The following is a 21,182-nucleotide window of genomic DNA, read 5'->3' as shown; positions in this document are numbered from 1 at the left end:
AGCTAAATAAACAGAAAAACACCAGTAAATAACGCTGGATGACAAACATGTAGCGACGTGTTAAAACACAACAGATTCCACTTCTACAGGGAGTCACGTTACAGTTAGCTTCAAATAAAGCAACGTATTGACAAAGTTTCTTCTGCAATTCAACAGTCAAGACGGTGGCCGAGTCTTGCAATATGAACTCTTCACGTTTATTTTACCGTCTTTGTCGTCAGCGTTGCTCCACCGACACACAATGTTGTGAATATGTGTCTCAAGAGCCGAGCTAGCTTTATTTATAAAAGCACTTTACAACAACTGAACAAAGTGAACATAAAGATTCAAACAATGAAACGGTTTTCCGGCTTTTGCTCCAGAAATATGAAATGTTTTCATTTGGAATATCTTTAACTGGAATTGCAGAAAACAGCAGAAAGCTTGCCAGGCGTAGCAACAGTAACCGTAGTGGGTGGGGCTTAGCGAAGGTCAGTGGTCTTTTGGCGTTAAGGATGCTTGGAAGCAACAAACCTGAGAGAAACGCCATCCAGCGTTCGTAGCCAGTTATATGGTGCTGACTGTAACACCGTACTGTCAGCTGGGTGTTAATTGGTTTGAAAAAGAAGAATTAACAAGGCAAAATGATTTATAAGCCCTGTTTTCACGTCTCTCAGGAGCAGCAGACCACCGATGCTTCAGGCTTTTAGAGGGAATTAGGGACATGAAAGCTCCAGTGTGCAGGAAACCTTTAGAAAGGACATTGACCCAAAAGAGTTGAGACCACAACGGCAACACCCATTTACACCTCGGCTTTCTGACGTCTTCATTTCCTCATTATTCCAGGTTTTATTAGATGCCTCACAGAGACTAAATCTGCTTTAAAGTCCTTCAGTATTTTTTTGTCCACTTCTTTTTTCATGTAATGAAGTCAGAAATCTGGATGAACGCTCAAAGTAATTATCCCATCAAAGGAAACGGCGAGGCCGAAACCAACATGTTTCCTCATAATTAATACAGCTGGGAGTCATTTCACTAAAAAACAACATTGTACAGTGTTCAAACGTTAACATTAGCCTCCTTCGTAGTGCACTCCTTTATATGGAAGTGGCATGAGCTGAACGGCCCGATGTGCACGCTCCATGTCTGAATGAGAACTTTGGTGTCTTTTCAATGCAGCTGGCTGAACCTCTGCAGCTACATGTACAGAGGAGCACATGGAGGACACACAGGGTCTTAGCTGGGCATAAACGTATCAACAAGCAGCACCGTTCACCGTTTTCACACTCCACGGATTTTCTTTTCATTAAAACCAGAAGAGATTTTCATTCAGCAGCCGAGCAAACGGCAACGTCGCTTTGTGTCGCAGCTTCTCTGTATCTAACCCATCCTGCTTCCACTGCCAGGCCAGATTCAGCCGCCCGGGGAGCAGCAGGGGGTTAGGGGCCCTGCCCAGGGGCCCGCACCGGTCACCTCAGGTCCTAGCCCGGGGATTTTAAACCAGATACAAGCCCAGCTCTGTAACCACTAGACCTCCACTGCCTTCAGAGCCTGGAAGGATGGACAGATGGTCACCAATGTAAGACAAACTGATTAATAATTTAACATTTACAAAAAGAAGATACAGAAAACCAGAAGGAATCTCTGTGTGCATGTAGCAAGGATGGAAACTGGTAATCCTGTGTATTAAAGCAGACATGATCTACTGGAAACCACCACTTGGACTCAGTTCCCCCTGAAATCCGCACATGCAGCTTAGAGCTCCATCATGTGTGAGCCGGATCCAGAAACACGCCGTCTTCTCTGGACCAAAGCTCATTTAAAATGTTCCGAGTGGATGAAACCTGGACGAAGATGTGGAATTCTTACTGGACGGCATGTCCATCTGCCACATCTGGGAAGCTCCATCAATGCTGAGACATCTGCTCCAATCCAGACAACGTCTCTTCCAGGGAAGACCTTGCAGGTTCCACCATGCTGGACCACATCCTGCATCATCCCAGCAGCATGGTGGAACAGGAGAACTGGTCTGCTGCAGTCCACACCTTCCACCAGTACAAACCATTTAAAGCAGCTGGAATCCAGCATTAGACCCTCCTGAAACTGGTCTCCTTACTTGTAGATGCAGATAAAGACTGACAAACAGTGTTTTTAATTCATGAAGACAGGAAGTCATTTATTTCTTCCCCAGAAGCAGAAGTTTAGCAGCGCTAGCTGCAGACGTACCGGCTGCAGGCAGACCTGATGAGGGATCAACGCGTGGAAAGGAGCCTGGCCTGCCCAGCACTGCTCTGCACTGCAGGGATACTTCTGTCTCTTCTAAAGCCTTCAGATTTCTCTGACAAGCATCTGCATGAGGAATAAAGGCTGTCAGAAGATGAGCTGTTTATCTATAACTAAGTCCGATTAAAGCGTTACATCTGTTCCTGTTTGCACCGTGAGCTTTGGAAGTAATTCACTGGATCATTTCCTCGCTATTTTCCTGTAATCCTGGGCCTGTTTGAGGTTCTGGATGGGAAATTGCTTTGCAGCATAATTATGCTAATTTTCTCCAACATCTAGGCTTTAAACTGTTTGGATATTTCGTCTCGTTTGCTCCTGTCGGGGCGGGCGGGGGTTAAAAACCAACTTCTGCAAACTATTCATTTCTTCTGACAGATGCAGAAAATGAAGCTGAAGAACCAACTTTTGGTTCAGAGTGACACATTTCTGCAGGATACGTAGGCGTTTCATAAGGTGTCTGGATGAAGTTTGAGCCACCTCTTTATTGCTTTATTGTTATTATTATGTAGCTTTATTCTTCATCCCAGTCTGAACCCACCAACAGAAGCTTTTTCATTTCCTGGAATATCCTCCAGACCTCTTGAAGGACTTTCCGGCTCTTCTTTGGATGTTTCTGCTTTTTGTTCTGATCTCTGTCCAGACCTTCCCACACTGACCAGTGAAAGAAGAGACAAAGATGAGGAACAGGAGGAAGACGCAGCACAAGTTCAGAGCAGTAAAAAACTTTGGTTGTGTGCGAATGTCCCCACTCGTCCCCACCCCCTCACGTCCTACAAAGGGCTACACTAGATCGTCCACTCACTCTGTTGGCGATTCGAACACAAAACTTGGCATTTTCTCCTCATCGCAGATCATGTGAATATGGGCTGTCACCATGGCAACCACAAATCCAATCCACACTAGTGTGAAAATATGCAACTTATGGGTTGCATGTTTATTCAACGAATAAGGATATAAAACAAATTATCTGTAGTTTTTTCTTAACCTGCTTTGATGTTTGTGTCACTAGCACCACTTTGAGCTCCTGCCTGCAATGCATTGTGGTTATATTGACCCATCTAGTGACCATCAACTCTCAGTGCTTTTCAAGATGTATTGTGGGTAACTTTGAGTGCACTATATTTTCCTCTCTGGACATTCAAACACCACTAGTAAATGGCGTGATCTTTGAATTAGGCGCTATGTAATCAAATCAAACTTTATTTCTTAACACTTAAAATCAGGTCATAAAGGTTAAAAATAAACTTTCACTCATATAAAGCAAGGCATTTAAATATTTTCTAAAAAGAGTCTCCAGTTCTCTTCCACACACATAAGGCCAGACAGCAACCCCACCCCTTCCCAATAACATGACTCCCTATGTCTTTAACTGAACTATTGTATAATAAATAAACAAGCTAAAATATAAAATAAAAATAAAACATCTGACTTGATACATGATGTGAGGAAACAATATCTTTGGGATCCATCCACACCAGGTGCCAGTCCCCGCATGCTTATAGGGGCCGCTGCCACGGCAACAGATGCAGAAAATGCACCCAGCCACCCCACAGCCGTAAAGCTGCAGTGTTGGACCCCATGCCAGCCCATATGGTACACACTGGAGATAAAACAAAAGTTAAATAACCTTAAGAAATGATAGAAATACATATAAAAGGATTTGTTTAAAAATAGATAAATAAATAAACAAAAAAATAAATAAAATTCTGTTCAATGCTAAGTTAAATAGGTGGGTCTTGATCCTCTTTTTACAAACATCAACAGTGTCTGCAGCCCTGAGGCTCTCTGACAGGCTGATCCACAGTGGAGGTCCATAATGGGGAACAGGGTGGAAATTCAGGCAGTGGCTATGTCTCAATTCAGGTTCTGCACACTTCCAAGTGCAAATTAATCGTCTGACTGTGAGGACAGGATGAGCTGTCAGCCAAAACCGCCTCCTCCTCATGTTGGTCATTTAGACACAAAGGAAAATTAAAATAAATAAAAAATTGTTGGCACCATTTTCTGTCATTTAAAAAATATTTTCATGTTTTTTGTGGAAAAATGGGATCAGTAATTAGATAAACTTGGCATATGTGGTTGCTAGGCAACGGAGAACTGAAGCACTACGGGTAATTCTCACACACTAGATAAGCCGTCTCATTTTACTGGCAGTAAGCGCACTTCAGAGTGTGCACACTACGTAGAACACTTCGTAGCCTGTAGTCTGCATTCTTGGAGGTGTGCAGACCCTGAACTGAGACACAACCACAGCCTTTGTGTTGTTGGTTTTTTTTCTTCTTCTGGTGATTTAAACAGTTGTAAACAACCTTATGGCGATGCATTACCACTACCAGCTGGTGTCACTGTGTAAACATCCCCATTTACACAGTACTAAGATTATACCAGGTTTGGACACATACTAAGAGAAGAACAACTGGATTGAAAACGAGCAAAAAAAAAAAAAAAAAAAGCAGAAAATGTCCAAAGAAATGCTTTGAAATACCTTTAAAAAGCCGGAGACCTGTTGACCAAGACCACTTTAAAAGATCACTACAAAGGCCGGTTGTTTAAAAGACAAATGTAGGATTACTTTTTGCCATTATATCCACGTGTAGCCAATAAAACTGCTCAAATCACATGATTAAATGTCACAGATGTGTAATTTAGTTGATTATATCTAAATTGCGAGGTGCAGTGGGTTTGGTGGTTGATGGAGTCAACTATCAAACCATTTGTACCCATTAGATTTCCCTGTACGCAGCAGACACAGTAACAGCACAGCAGGCAACCTTTAGTCAGGCTTTTAAGCACCTGAACAAGCCGGTGTTTCTCTGCCAGCCACTTTAAATGTTTCATCCATCTGACAGAGTGATTTCCAAAATTCAGAGTGACACTTAGACTGCGGAGTCAGACAGACAGACATATGGACCGACGGGCGCAGCAGATGGCGGGGAGGCATATTTACTGTCAGAGTGGGAGTTTGATGCAGAGGAAGAATAAGAGGAAGGACGAGATATTTCAGGAGAAATGGCTTCAGGACATAAAACATCCTCTGCAGACTGTTAAAGCACACATACAGACTCACACACAGAGCGAGCGTGTTAGTTAATGGGATCTCAGCCATCTGGAGCTTTCCAGAGAGAATATTATATATTCTGTGGAGAAAAGTGTCACATTATTACTGTTATTTTTATTAGGAATAACAGCTGAGCCTGTAGATGTGATAAAATAAACAGCGGTGGGAACAGAAACAGAACAGAGTGATCTACCTGAAAAGAAACAAGCGTTTCAGCATCACGTCACACATTTTTCTCAATTAGCACTTTAGCTTCTCACATTGATGCTGCAGGTGTAAGACCCGTTTCTGCTTCCTTATGTACATAAATGTCTGTTTAAAACGTCGCCGCCTTCAGACCTCCACAAGCTGCGTTTCCATGCCAGTCGCACAAAGCCGAAGTATCGCAGTAAAAACTGCTAATGGAAACACTTCCATCTAGACAAACCTCTCAGAAGGGTTTGGAAAAGCCTGGAAAACCTGAAATACCTCTACCTGGCATAAGCCGCAATTCTAGTGAAGTCTTGCCAACGAGATTATGTGAGAATTATGACTTATTTACCAAACATTATTCAATAAAATGATCTGCTAATCATATTTGTGGCTTCTGGTGACATTATGCTCCGCTTGGAAACAAATTTAATTCATGGGAAACTGAACTTTTCCCAAAAGTCGCAGCACATCTTTTATTTTTTCTGTTTTTTTTTAACTTGTGGGAGCAGTTAGATGTCAGAGTGCGCAAAATGGTTTTACATTAATAACCTGAAATAATCTGGAGTTAACTCTGTTTGGCAGACGTCACCAGAAAATGACTTTTAACGCCTCGATCAGCAGGAAAGTAGAAGTTGGCGTGTGTGTGTGTGTGTGTGTGTGTGTTGAAGCTTTTTCTTAAGTAGAGCATCCCTAAAATGATTTTGCAGGTTGGTGAATGATGCAATTGTCCCTGCATGACTCCCAATGCTCCCACACACACACACCCACACACACACACAGCAAACCTTTAAACATACTGAATCACAGGTTTGTTCAGGAGCTTCGTATAAAGTGTCGCTGCCAGCTGAGCGTGTTGTGTTTTGATGGAAGTTAGCTTGGAGTATTGACAATTTAGGTCACACACACACACACACACACACACACATACACACACACACATATGTATATGTATATGTGAGTGTGAAGGAAGCGGTCACCTTTTTGCTTTGCTGCTGATTGAGGCCAGTAAGCAGCTGGGACGAGGTGTGTGTTGCAGTGTGTGTGTAGACGTGACCTGCAGGGACACCGGCGCTGGAAGCCCCAGTTGACTCGATGGCGTTAAAGCTTCACGGTGAAGAAGTCGAGCGCAAGAGGGCTCACCGGACACAAAGAGCCGTTTTATCATGAATCATTTCTGCTTCCTGAAACGGTTTGATGAGAATAAAAAGTCTTTCCACTGCAGCTGCTTGTCCACTGTGGGACGGACGTTGCTGAGACATGAAGGATGTCTTCAGTTGTTTTTAGATTAAAGTATGATCTACATTTGTAACACATAAAACTTAACTGTGTGTGAATATGGCCAAAGCTTCCTGGGGGATGATGGCAGAGACCTCCAGTCTTCTTTCTGATGCTGTTTAGCATGTGGGTCACGGTTTCAGACTGACATCAGCTGCACACACCTGGTTGTGGATCCAAATCTGCCTTTTTTAAGACTTCAGTGTGTTTGTGGCGATTGTTGCTTCATGGATGAGCTATGAGAGATGGTGTGGTGAAGGTCCTGCGAGAAGATTTAGTTCTTATCAGCCTCCGTCATGGCTGCTGCACCCCCCCGCAGACAGCTTGTTTAACCAGCGTTCAGTCCATCAGGTTGCCTGGCTGATCCCACTCGACATGACAAAATGAGAAATCCTGACGGGGCTTTCACACATGGTCCAGAAACTGGTTCATCTCAGTTTATTCAGTTCTGCTCCGGTTTGTCTTCACGTTGGCTTTTACACACAAAGATCATGTAAAAACAGGCTTTTTCTTCAGATGATATTTAATGCAAATGTGCCGTCTGGTGTCTCATAAGATCACTTAGAACGTCGCTTATTCCAGTCAGATGTTTTTATTTTTAATGTATTGATGATTCGTTGAGTTTACAGCCGGCTGAGTAGAAATGAAACAACACAATACAATGAAACAAGTTAGCTTGAAGAGGATAATCACCTATCCAGTCAAAGAAACCAAATAAATAACTTAAACTTATAAAATGGTTTTTTTTTTGTTTGTTTCCAGGATTATCTGCAACATCAAAACATTATTTTATCACCTCAGATGAAATAGCACCCAAAGCTACAATGATGTGTCGCTCACGAACGAACTGATTCTTTGTAGTGAACAAGAAGAACTGATTCCTTTGGAAGGGGCGGGACTTCATGTTTATTGGTCACATGATGTTCCATACGAAGAAAGACCCGGATCATATCACCATGTAGAGAAGGAAGGGCTTGTAGCAGAGCAGACCAGGTACACAGAGGAAGCTGGAAGTCAGATTTAGATTCCAAGTGTGTCGAAAAAAATGGAAAAGTTTGGAAATTTAAAGCGTCTTGTTGATGTGGTTCTGAATTCAGTTCATTTAAAGGCAGACTAAAAGGTTAAAACTGTTTTCTTAACTCGAGAAATGCAAAAAATAAGCCTGTTAAGTTAAAAAGAAATGCTTATCAACCTGCAGGCAGTCACTAAAGCTGAATTAGACTAAAACAGAAGCTCTGAGCGCTACTGTGTGAAGAGTTATTTGGTAACGAAAAGAACCGACTCTCCAAAAAGGTGAATCACCATTACAAAACTAATAATTAGCATTATAATACATAATGTTTGTGTCTTTTAGATTAAATAAGCTGGATAGGAAGTAGGTGTACATTGTTCTCTGTTTTGTTTTGGTGTTTTTTTTGGTTTTCCCCCGTCGTCCAACAGCGTGGAGAGATGCAAATGAGCTTGATGTTCCATACTCTTTATATAAAACATCAGCTTTCCTCTGTCTTCTATGTTTCCATTCGCTGTCCCTGGTAAATAAATACAGGTAAGTAAAATAAATGTTTTAGCATTTCCATGCAGAGGGAGCTTGACTTAATCTGCTCAAACTTTCTGTTTTCTTACCGAGCAACTCTTGCATCATAGTTCCCAAGTTTCCATAAATGCATTCATCTCAGTCTGTGTGTTATCCACCTCACCACTTTAAAAGCAGAATGTTTTTCGCTGTGAGGAGCTAGCAGAAGCTGCAGGCTACTAGCAGGGATCCACTTCCCGCTGCAGAGCAGCCAGCGCTAGCGGTTAGCCTCCAGGATAGGGTCTGCTGAGTGAGTGGCGGCTACCTGAAATCCACCTGGACAAGACCAAGCAAGCAGTAGCAGCCAGTGGTCTGCGTGTCACATACTGGCTGGTAACCCACCCAGTGCTATCCAGGTCTATATCCAGGTCTAGATTCAGGTCTGATTCCGTTCACACCAAAATGTGGACAAAATGACAGATTGCAACCTGGAATCTCTGAACTACGCACCCACAAAAAGAGCCAGGCTGCTATCACAGGAACAGTCTGGTCTGTTTCAGTCTTGATATTTAACTTGTGCTAATGTTGGGGCATGTGGGCACTGTCAGAAAGAGTCATATTTCATTCGGTTTGAGGCTGACATGAACATTTGTTGTTTTCAATGGCAGATTATGGTTCACTTGGGGAAATGTCAAAAACAGCTGAGGCGGGAGCTGCCGTCGGTCTCCACAGCTGCAAGGAATCTGATTCATTCCCAGATTGTATTCCAGCTCATCGCATTAGTCAGATGGGTTCAGAGGACCCCGTGCCAATTAGCCTCCCCGAAGCTGCCGTTGGGGAGAAAGTGCCGTTAAGTGCATTTCATGTCCACAGAGGGGTCATAATGGAAGAAGATGTAGTACCATAGACTGTATATAAAAGATGGGCGGAGCCTCCGTGACGTCACCCGTAGGTTTCTGAAGAGCTGGATTGAAGCTCGGTGGGCGGTTCCTACCATCACCATCTTGGCAGGGGCATGTGCGTCGTCTCACCCGGAAAATACAGATATGGGCAAAGAGGTGGAGCTGAGAGGGGGGCTGTGAGCGTCATGGTGGATGATTGACATCAAGCGAACTCCGAGCTTTCTGTAGCTAAAAGCTAACCAAGCTAACCCAGAGCTAACAGGAGCTAACCTGCTAACGGAGGTAAGCGGGCTAAAGCTAAGTCACGTTGTTAACCGGCTAAAAACCGCGGTTAAGCTACGTTCTTCTGACTTGAAGCGGGAGATCGGGTACCTGTCAATCAAAAGGACACGCCCCTAAATATGCCGAACTTGGAAATTAAAATACTTTTAAACGGGCGAGTTAGAAAAAAATTCACTCCCCCCACAGTTGTCATGAAGATAAACCTGACCTATTAAACCTAAAATGGACTTTTGTACCAGGCTGTAAACATGTTTATTCCTGCTGTAAACATGTTTATTTCTGCTGTAAACATGTTTATATCTGCTGTAAACATGTTTATATCTGCTGTAAACATGTTTATATCTGCTGTAAACATGTTTATTCCTGCTGTAAACATGTTTATATCTGCTGTAAACATGTTTATTTCTGCTGTAAACATGTTTATATCTGCTGTAAACATGTTTATTCCTGCTGTAAACATGTTTATATCTGCTGAAAACATGTTTATTCCTGCTGTAAACATGTTTATATCTGCTGTAAACATGTTTATTCCTGCTGTAAACATGTTTATATCTGCTGTAAACATGTTTATTCCTGCTGTAAACATGTTTATATCTGCTGTAAACATGTTTATTTCTGCTGGAAACATGTTTATATCTGCTGTAAACATGTTTATTCCTGCTGTAAACATGTTTATATCTGCTGTAAACATGTTTATTTCTGCTGTAAACATGTTTATTTCTGCTGTGAAGTTGGTCTTTTTAACATGGGAGTCTATGGGGATTTGCTCTGTTTTGCAGCCCCTAGTGGATGAAGGGGGAACTGCAGTTTTATACACTTCCACATCGGCTTCACTTTTAACCACCGGAGGCTTCATCCATCTTTCTTATACAGTCTATGCTTAGTATCCAGAGTGCCTTCCTGGTTGCCTCGCTGCTCCACACCCACACCAGTCCAACCAAACTAAATAAGCGACACGCTTTGATTTCTGTGTGCTGGAGGTGAGACTGACTTATCTCAGACTGATGGCGGCTTGACATGTTCTTGTCCTTGCAGGATTCCGCCCAACATCCGTGACATAGTTTACTGTACCGGGGTCAGTCTGATGGACGAGGACGTGTGGGAGTTCATCTGGATGAAGTTCCACTCCACAAACGCCGTCTCGGAGAAGAAGATCCTGCTGGAGGCCCTCACCTGCTCGGACAACACCTTCCTCCTGAATAGGTACGAGCCACACAGCTCGTCGTAAACTGGACTTAATGTGGTGAAAGCACTCTTCATCTCTGGAAAATGCTTTGCATTTGTGTTGTTTCTCAAGTCAAAGCACACGCCACCAGTGGAAACTGGTCTGAAGAAGTCGCTGATGGTACATGGTAATGGGGGTAAAGAAACCAAGAAAATAATCAGATTTTCATCAAACCAAATGGGGGAAAGACATCAGAAATGATCTTAGAAAAACTCTTCCTCCTGTTCATCAGGTGAAGGCGATATTCCTGGTAATACGTTGGAGTTTAGCCATGACAGGAAAACCTACCAGTAGAAAAACTGGGATCTTAGTTTAGCTTTTCCAACAAATATTTTCCCTGACTGGCAGAAACCCAGATGAGCTGGCATGTGGGTATCAGGTGTGTTTGCAGAGGCTGACAAAGTGCCAACAGGTCTTATTAATTTAATGAAACGCTCCTGAAAGCTGCACACAGAGGAGCTTCTGTGCACTGGGGTCATTCATCAACATCAGAGAACGTGTCGGTGAATGTCAGAAGAGCTGCGGGAAGAAAACCACGCAGCCTGAAAGCGCTTTACGGATCATTCTGCAAGAAGCTGCAAAAATATGGTCAAGTTTAAAGCGTTCAAATCTCCTTTTTGGGTGAAATTTCTTCAGTTTGTGGCTAAATTCAGTCAATGCGATACAAATTAGCATTTTCTTTTGCTTTTCCTCTAAAACGGATCAAATCTGGGTCACGTCGGGACAGAAACCTGGAATCTGTGTGTGTGCTGCAGCAGAGTACAGTCAGTTCATCAGTCTGTGTGAAAAACAGAAAACAGCTCTTTGTATCTGCTGAAACCGAGATCAATAAGAGCTGCAAGAGCCAGAAAGAAAGCTTGAGCCGAAACCTAAACAATGAGTCGCATTACAGATTACAAATCAGCCGCGGCTGTTTTACATGGCAACGTGTTGGCGCCGCTGTTAACATGAAATATTGATTAGAAACTTGCATTTCTAAAGCCAGAGGTGCTTAATTTAGGTTTCTAAAAGTCCTTTTTTACAGCTTTTCAGCAGCAGCGTTACTGTGACGGCAGCTAAACTTGGACCAAAACGTGAATAAATGCTCCTGGAATAGATTTATCTACGCAAAGGAAGCAAAGTTCAAGTCTGAAAACGGATCTTTGAGGCACACTGACACAAAACGGAGGCCTCAAATTCAATGAAACATTCACTGTAAAAATTTCCCAATGACCCAGGAGTACATAAATCCATACCTAGATGCTTAGTGATGTGTGCATGTGGACACGAGTGTGTTTTATCAGGAATAAACTGCAGCGTGTTGTTCAGAAGGAAAATAAAATGGATCTCACACACACCCAGAGCTGTACAGTGAGACAGATAAGGGGGTGATTGTGTGTGTGTGTGTGTTTGAAGTATTGATTTTCCAGACACAGTCAACTGTTCTGCAATCAGAGAGCAGAGCTGCATGTTCAGGTAGCTGCACACACACACACACACACACACACACCTGCACACACATAACAATCAACAACTGCGGCTCAGAAACGCACTGATTGGTCACATAGGAAGCGGCTGCAGCACAGAGGGATTGTGGGAAAAGAGAGAAAATTGATTTGGGGGTTTAATGAAACAGCAGCTCAGACAACCAGTCAAAACACACACACACACACACACACACACACACACACACACACACACACACACGCACACAAGCAACAGAAATGGAAAAAGTAAGAGAAATGAAGGTAAACTGAACTTTTTCTGTCTCACATCTCAAAAACATTTGGATTAATGTGTTTGCCAAATATCACTGTCAGTGGAAGTAATCTGATTACTTCAGTAGTCCGGAGAAGTGCTTTCCACTTTGACAGAAACACCAGCAGCACTGAAATTCCAAATATCCATTTACACCAGACAGCTTGACCTTTTCTGCTGGAATCTGACAAACACACAGCTTTCCTGCAGAGTTTTCAGTCGATCCATGTTGGTCGGGACGAACGCCTCCAACGTTTTGCCTGTCCACATCATCCCATCTGTTCACACCACCTTTTCATCCTTATCAGCAGTGATATCGACACAATTCGCCCTTAAAGGAAAATCATTACTGTCCATATATGTCTTTAATGCAAGGACTGTATGAATATAAATAAAATTCAAAAACATCAATACTTAAAGGTAGAATATGTAAGATTTTCAATATTTAAAAAAAAAAATTAACAAAAAAAAATAACTGGAATCATAATTACATAGTTTTTTAAAAGATGTCATTAATTAAACTTGTAATTTAATAACGCATCAAATATGAACAGACTGGAACCTACGTGTTCAAAAAACTATCTAATTATGATTGTAGTTATTTTTTTTAGTGAATTTTTATTTAAAATATTGAAAATCTTACATACTCCACCTTTAAAAAAATATATTTTAGAATAAAAATAAATTATCCAAATTATTAAATTAAACAAAAATTATATTAAATAAATATTTTAAAAACGATTAAATAACAGAATAATATGATTATTTACACATATACTAAGTTTGCTACAGATTCCAGTCTAACTAAATGTACCTTAAAACAAAATCTTCTTCCTGAAAATCATTTGTTAATTTGAGCCACAAGCTCGAGGGGCTTCACATGCCCCCTGCACACATAACTACACACTGCAAGAAGGTGGATGTGTGTAAAAGAAACAACCTATCACCACTCTTCATACTGGAACATTTAACTTTACCGTGTACAAGGTCAAAACAGAGTATAAATAAATATAATACATATACACAGAAGCATTCCTCCATGCTAATACGTCAGTGTACATGTGGAGGATAGCAGCCGAGAAACACCTTCAAAATGTCTTTGAGTCAAACTGAATGAATAAAAACTACTGTAGAGATGAATGAAACTTTAATGGGACTCATTTAACTCGGCCTGATAATAAATGGTAACGTCTGAAAGTATCGACAAACCGACAGTCCATTTACAGCAGCGTGGACTTCAGGGAGTTTCACGGAAATAAAGTGGATGTTTACATGTTGTCAACAAGCATGTTGTTTAGAGGCTCTTATTTACCGTCTTCATGATAAATGAGTCTTTTCTCTGCATCCTCCAGGCTGCTGAACCTGTCCCTGACCTCAGACTTAGTTCCAGAGCAGGATGTAATCGATGTCATCATCCACGTGGGCAGAAACCCTCAAGGACGAAACCTGGCCTGGAAATACTTCCGAGAGAAGTGGGACGTCCTCAACGCTCGGTAAGACACAGTCCCTCTGCAGGTTTTAGCCCCGTTTTACCCCTTTCATTCGGTAACTTCCTGCTTTCTCTGCTCAGATACGGTGAAGCTCTGTTCATGAACTCCAAACTCATCAGTGGAGTCACAGAGTTCCTCAACACGGAAAGAGAACTGGCCGAGGTAAACGCACAGATGCACACATGTACTGTACAGCCGTCCTGTTAGCCAGTTAGCCAACCATTAGCTCACCTCAAAATTTACACGTCCAACATCTAATGTACATGTTCCCATAATCCCCCAGCAGGCCCATTGCATGTTTCTAAACAAAGATCATTATAATATATCATAATATGATATATTTAATGATAATATTACACTTTGATAATAATACATCCATCCATCCATCCATCCATCCATCCATCCATCCATCCTCTGCTGCTTATCCGGGGTCGGGTCGCGGAGGCAGCAGCCTCAGCCGGGAAGCCCAGACTTCCGTCTCCCCAGCCACATCTGCCAACTCTGCAGCGGGGATCCCGAGGCGTTCCCAGGCCAGCTGAGAGATATAGTTTGCTTCAGTTTGCAGCAAACTGGATGAAGATAGAGTTTTCCTGACCAGCCAGAGCCAAAATAAGCCAAAGGACCCAAACGAAGTGGGTCGGCCCACCAACATGCATCTGAAGAGTCTGCATTTCACCTGGTTAGAACTTTCCACTGGCTCGATCCAAGACCCTGGTTTACCTGTCTTATGGCTCAATCCAAGACCCTGGTTTACCAGTCTTTTGGCTTGATCCAGGACCCTGGTTTACCAGTCTTTTGGCTTGATCCAGGACCCTGGTTTACCTGTCTTTTGGCTCAATCCAGGACCCTGGTTCACCTGTCTTTTGGCTCAATCCAGGACCCTGGTTCACCTGTCTTTTGGCTTGATCCAAGATCCTGCTTTACCTGTCTTTTGGCTTGATCTAGGACCCTGGTTTACCTGTTTCCTTGCTCGATCCAGGACCCTGGTTTACCTGTTTTATGGCTCAATCCAGGACCCTGGTTTACCTGTCTTAAGGCTCAATCCAAAACCCTGGTTTACCTGTCTTATGGCTCAATCCAAGACCCTGGTTTACCAGTCTTTTGGCTCAATCCAGGACCCTGGTTTACCAGTCTTTTGGCTTGATCCAGGACCCTGGTTTACCTGTCTTTTGGCTCAATCCAGGACCCTGGTTTACCTGTCTTCTTGCTCAATCCAAAACCCTGGTTTACCTGTTTTATGGCTCAATCCAGGACCCTGGTTTACCAGTCTTTTGGCTTGATCCAGGACCCTGGTTTACCTGTCTTTTGGCTCAATCCAGGACCCTGGTTCACCTGTCTTTTGGCTCAATCCAGGACCCTGGTTCACCTGTCTTTTGGCTTGATCCAAGATCCTGCTTTACCTGTCTTTTGGCTTGATCTAGGACCCTGGTTTACCTGTTTCCTTGCTCGATCCAGGACCCTGGTTTACCTGTTTTATGGCTCAATCCAGGACCCTGGTTTACCTGTCTTAAGGCTCAATCCAAAACCCTGGTTTACCTGTCTTATGGCTCAATCCAAGACCCTGGTTTACCAGTCTTTTGGCTCAATCCAGGACCCTGGTTTACCAGTCTTTTGGCTTGATCCAGGACCCTGGTTTACCTGTCTTTTGGCTCAATCCAGGACCCTGGTTTACCTGTCTTCTTGCTCAATCCAAAACCCTGGTTTACCTGTTTTATGGCTCAATCCAAGACCCTGGTTTACCTTTCTTTTGGCTTGATCCAGGACCCTGGTTTACCTGTCTTAAGGCTCAGTCCAGGACCCTGGTTTACCTGTCTTCTTGCTCAATCCAAAACCCTGGTTTACCTGTCTTATGGCTCAATCCAAGACCCTGGTTTACCTGTCTTATGGCTTGATCTAGGACCCTGTTTTACCTGTTTCCTTGCTCAATCCAGGACCCTGGTTTACCAGTCTTTTGGCTTGATCCAGGACCCTGGTTTACCTGTCTTTTGGCTCAATCCAGGACCCTGGTTTACCTGTCTTTTGGCTCAATCCAAAACCCTGGTTTACCTGTCTTATGGCTCAATCCAAGACCCTGGTTTACCAGTCTTTTGGCTCAATCCAGGACCCTGGTTTACCTGTCTTCTTGCTCAATCCAAAACCCTGGTTTACCTTTCTTATGGCTCAATCCAAGACCCTGGTTTACCTGTCTTATGGCTCAATCCAAGACCCTGGTTTACCAGTCTTTTGGCTTGATCCAGGACCCTGGTTTACCTGTCTTTTGGCTCAATCCAGGACCCTGTTTTAACTGTCCTCCGGCTCGATCCAGGACCCTGGTTTACCTGTCTTCTTGCTCAATCCAAAACCCTGGTTTACCTGTCTTATGGCTCAATCCAAGACCCTGGTTTACCTGTCTTATGGCTCAATCCAAGACCCTGGTTTACCAGTCTTTTGGCTTGATCCAGGACCCTGGTTTACCTGTCTTTTGGCTCAATCCAGGACCCTGTTTTAACTGTCCTCCGGCTCGATCCAGGACCCTGGTTTACCTGCTTTCAGCTCGATTCAAGACCCTGCTTTACCCGTCTTTTGGCCCGATCCAGGACCCTGGTTTACCTGTCCTTCAGTTCGATCTAGGACTCTGGTTTACCTGTTTCGTGGCTCAATCCAGGTCCCAGGTTTACCTGCTTTCTGGTTATATCCAGGATCCTGGTTTACTTGTCCTTTGGTTCGATCCAGGACTCTGGTTTACCTGCTTTCTGGCTCAATCCAGGACCCTGGTTTACCTGCTTTCTGGTTAGATCCAGGACCTTGGTTTACCTGTCCTTTGATTCGATCCAGGACCCTAGTTTACCTGCTTTCTGGTTAGATCCAGGACCCTGGTTTACCTGTCTTAAGGCTCAATCCAGGACCCTGGTTTACCTGTCTTCTTGCTCAATCCAAAACCCTGGTTTACCTGTCTTTTGGCTTGATCCAAGATCCTGCTTTACCTGTCTTTTGGCTTGATCTAGGACCCTGGTTTACCTGTCTTTTGGCTTGATCTAGGACCCTGTTTTACCTGTTTCCTTGCTCAATCCAGGACCCTGGTTTACCGGTCTTTTGGCTTGATCCAGGACCCTGGTTTACCTGTCTTTTGGCTCAATCCAGGACCCTGGTTTACCTGTCTTTTGGCTCAATCCAAAACCCTGGTTTACCTGTCTTATGGCTCAATCCAAGACCCTGGTTTACCAGTCTTTTGGCTCAATCCAGGACCCTGGTTTACCTGTCTTCTTGCTCAATCCAAAACCCTGGTTTACCTGTCTTATGGCTCAATCCAAGACCCTGGTTTACCTGTCTTATGGCTCAATCCAAGACCCTGGTTTACCAGTCTTTTGGCTTGATCCAGGACCCTGGTTTACCTGTCTTTTGGCTCAATCCAGGACCCTGGTTTAACTATCCCCTGGCTCGATCCAGGACCCTGGTTTACCTGCTTTCAGCTCGATTCAAGACCCTGCTTTACCCGTCTTTTGGCCCGATCCAGGACCCTGGTTTATCTGTCCTTCAGTTCGATCCAGGACTCTGGTTTACCTGTTTCGTGGCTCAATCCAGGTGCCAGGTTTACCTGCTTTCTGGTTATATCCAGGACCCTGGTTTACCTGTCCTTTGGTTCGATCCAGGACTCTGGTTTACCTGCTTTCTGGTTCAATCCAGGACCCTGGTTTACCTGCTTTCTGGTTAGATCCAGGACCTTGGTTTACCTGTCCTTTGGTTCGATCCAGGACCCTAGTTTACCTGCTTTCTGGTTAGATCCAGGACCCTGGTTTACCTGTCCTTTGGTTCGATCCAGGACTCTGGTTTACCTGCTTTTTGGTTAGATCCAGGACCCTAGTTTACCTGTTGATTGATTCGATCCAGGACCCTGGTTTACCTGTCTTCTGGCTAACTCTGGGTTAAACTTTGGGTTTGTCACCACCGTGTGAAAACTCTTGCTGGTGTTTGAGGTCATAACAAAATACTGTTTTTGAAAAACAATTCTGTTTTTACACCTTTCTATTCATTCAACATGCAAAATCCTGAATTTATGAAACACAGTTTTATAATTCTAAAATAGCAGGACATATTCTTTAATTAAAATATTGGTTTTTGCAACAGTTTCAACAGCAATATAACCAAAAACTATTTACCTGTCCTACTTCAGTCCACTAACAGGACTGAAATAGCATGTTATCTGCCTGCCAGCATGAAGGCTGAGGCGTCAACTGAAAGACTTCCCAATTAATCATGGCGTGTTAACATGCTCTCTGGAGGCTCACCACCACATCAGTATTCTAAATTTGGTGGTGTTCATTCCAAAAAAGTGGCTCTTGATTAATGGTTTTAATTATTCCTCCGTTTAGTCATTTCACAGCGAGTACACCTGTTAATTCATATGATGAAGAGATACTTTACCAGACGGGGAAATCAGAAATGGCACGGAAACATGAGGATTGATGGCGTTTCTGACCAGAAATCTTTTCCTTTGTCTTTCTACTCCTGTTGTTGAGATTGTAACAGATTACAGCTTTGTTGTGGCCTTCACTGTCAGTGAAACCTCCCAACACAACCATCATTATTTCCCACGGGGGTCCTAAATACAAAAACTGGAACAAAGGCTTGGATTGACGTGGCTTTTAATTTTAAATCCGAACGAGTGCCTCTGGTGACTCACACATGGGAGGAAAACAAGCAGAAGTAAAGAAAAGGAAAGACATTGGAGAGAGAAAGTAGGAGCTATGAACTGTAGTAACACCAGCTGAAAGGACGGCTTTGCTCCTGTGCGTCGCTGAATCTGTCAAACTATGAGCAACAGCAAGGTTCCTCTTTGGTCTTTAACTCTAAAGTTAAATTAATTCCTTTGAAAGAAAGAAGTTCACCTCAGCTTTCCTTTAAATTAAAGTCCTGTAACACCATGTTTTGTTTCTTCACCTTCTCTTTCACGCGAGAAGAATTTTCCTGACTACGAACCTTTGAATTAATGTCCCTTTAGGAACCTTTAAGACAGTCCAGCTCTAGTAACAACTTTATGTCAGCAGTAATAAAATATCTCAGAGTAAAACAGAGTCATTCCAGTTTTTTACTTCATTTAATTGAAGAAAACTCTCTCTCATCAAGGTGTTTATTTTGCTCCAAACACTAGCACAGTAAATCTATTGGACTGCAGTCATCTGGTGTCAAAGACACATAAAGATGTGTGGCGTCTGCATGAAAGTGATAATTAATGATAAAGTTCTGTATTATTTGACCCAAAAGGCAGCAGATAAAAGTTGAACAGAAGAGGTCCAAGGACTGACCCTTGAGGTACTCCACAGGTCATGGCCGCTCCTTCAGATTCAGAGCTGTGGATTGTAACAAAAAAAACTCAGACCTTTTAAATAGGACCCGAACGTGTTAAGGACCACTCCATAAATGCCAACCCAGTTTCTCAGCCTGTCCAATAGAATCCTGTGATCTACAGTATCAAACGCAACACTAAGATCCAGCAGAACCAGGACTGATACTTGACCAGAGTCAGTACTCAACTTGATGTCATTTAAGACTTTAACCAGAGCTGTTTCAGTGCTGTGACGAGGTCGAAAGCCTGGCTGGAACTTATCAAGCTTTCCACTTTCATTTAAGAAGTCATGGTGCTGATTGAACACAACTTTCTTAATTATCTTGGATTTAAAAGAGAGGTTAGAGACAGGTCTATAGGTGTTCATTATGTAACTTTCCAAACTTAAAACTCTGCTTTTCGGACTTGTTTGGCACAGTGACATTTATTTTGTACCTTTCTGAAGCTGTCACTGCCCTGCAGCGTACTGGGGATGAGAAAACATTTCAGTGTTTTTTTCTCCTGGGAAGTTGTGATGTTACAATTTCATGTTACGCACCACTTTGCTCTAGCAAGCACTATATTTACCATTTTTAACGTGAACCAGCAAATAAACGCAAAAAGACATTATTGTCAGAGAAGAGAAAAAGAAAGAGAGAAAGGGACCAAGCAAGCAATTACAGTCAACAGAGGACTTAGTTTTACTGGCTGAAGACAACTCACAGTACAGGTAGGATGCAAGATGGATACTGGATTAGCCGTCTATAAGAGGGGCACTGTGAAAATGTGTCAAACTTCTGTCGTGTGCATTTAGGATACTTTGGCTTTCTCTCTACCATTTCTCTGTCCCTTCTCCATTATCTTGGACAGTTTTTAGCAAAATAAAACAAAAGCTAACTATGCCACCATGGTGTTGGCAGAAGGATAGAGATAGTATTCTTCACATGATGTTGCTTCTATCCCAGCATGCAATACGATGATGTTCCTCTGCATCCTGATTCCATTCAGTCATGTTGGCTTTGTGTATTTTATTGTTTTATTGTGTATTTGTGTATCTATTGAAGACATGAAACATTTGAGGTCTAAATGTTAGCATATTATAGATTCTTTCTAATTGTCTAATCTCTAAGGGTGTTAAGTTTTCACGAGTTTACCTTCTTTTCTTTCCACACAAATGGGTTTCAAAAACTTAAACAGTCCATCTTTTACCTAACTTCTCCTTTTCTGCTTTTTCCTTTCTTCCTCTGCTATTTTTCTGACTTTCTTCAGTTAAAGGAATTTATCCAGTCCAGCGGTGTTGGGGCGGGGCCTGCGTTGCCACGGGCGCTGGAGATCGTTGAGGGCAATGTGCGCTGGCACCGCCTCCACCGGCGGCAGTTCTACCAGTGGCTACGCAAACCTCCAAACCCCAGCCTTGGCTAACGCTAGGCCGCCTCGCCAGACTGGACCGACTGCACACTGACTGCCAAGCTAAAGCACTGCTAGCTTACAGATGCAGTCAGAACAAAGAAAACTGGCGGGAAAACTGGTTTGACTGGTTAATCAGCCCATCTCCTAACTGGTTCTGTTTTCAAATCAATTTACTTTTAACGTTTTCATCACAGATGGAATCTTTGTTTCCTCAACATGTTTGATGTAGTCAAACTGGTTTCTGTGCTGCGAAAAATGAAACACAGGTTAGTAAAGCTGTAAGCTAGCAGGCAGCGATTTGTCCAGTGCTAGCTAACACCAAACATTTTAGCTCATTCTTCACAGAGAACAACAGCTAAACAAAAAAAGAAACTGAATTCAGATTAACAAGCAACGGTGAATAGGATATGACTTTAATAATTTAACCATCAGCTACCATTTTTATACAAAACATCAAAATATTTATCCAAGTTTTGTACCACTGTATAGTTTGTTCATCCATCTCTCTTTTGGAGAGTTTTACATCCTCTTTTA

General features: G+C 42.8%; 1 protein-coding gene across 1 annotated transcript in view; it reads left to right on the top strand.

The window, feature by feature from the left end:
* LOC306773307 (thyrotropin-releasing hormone-degrading ectoenzyme-like) overlaps positions 1-20,660 on the top strand; it is a gene marked incomplete at both ends in the record, with an annotated part of 278,364 nt that extends 257,704 nt beyond the window's left edge. Inside the window, 4 exons of the mRNA XM_079263095.1 lie at positions 10,520-10,687; positions 13,799-13,939; positions 14,017-14,098; positions 20,508-20,660. Coding sequence (XP_079119221.1) covers positions 10,520-10,687; positions 13,799-13,939; positions 14,017-14,098; positions 20,508-20,660 — 544 coding nt within the window. The remainder of the gene's footprint in view (positions 1-10,519; positions 10,688-13,798; positions 13,940-14,016; positions 14,099-20,507) is intronic.
* Positions 20,661-21,182: the final 522 nt, after the last annotated feature.

The sequence above is a fragment of the Telmatherina bonti genome (assembly GCF_933228915.1).
Source record: "Telmatherina bonti genome assembly, chromosome: 23".
Taxonomy (NCBI): domain Eukaryota; kingdom Metazoa; phylum Chordata; class Actinopteri; order Atheriniformes; family Telmatherinidae; genus Telmatherina; species Telmatherina bonti.
This window is presented reverse-complemented; position numbering and strand designations above follow the sequence as displayed.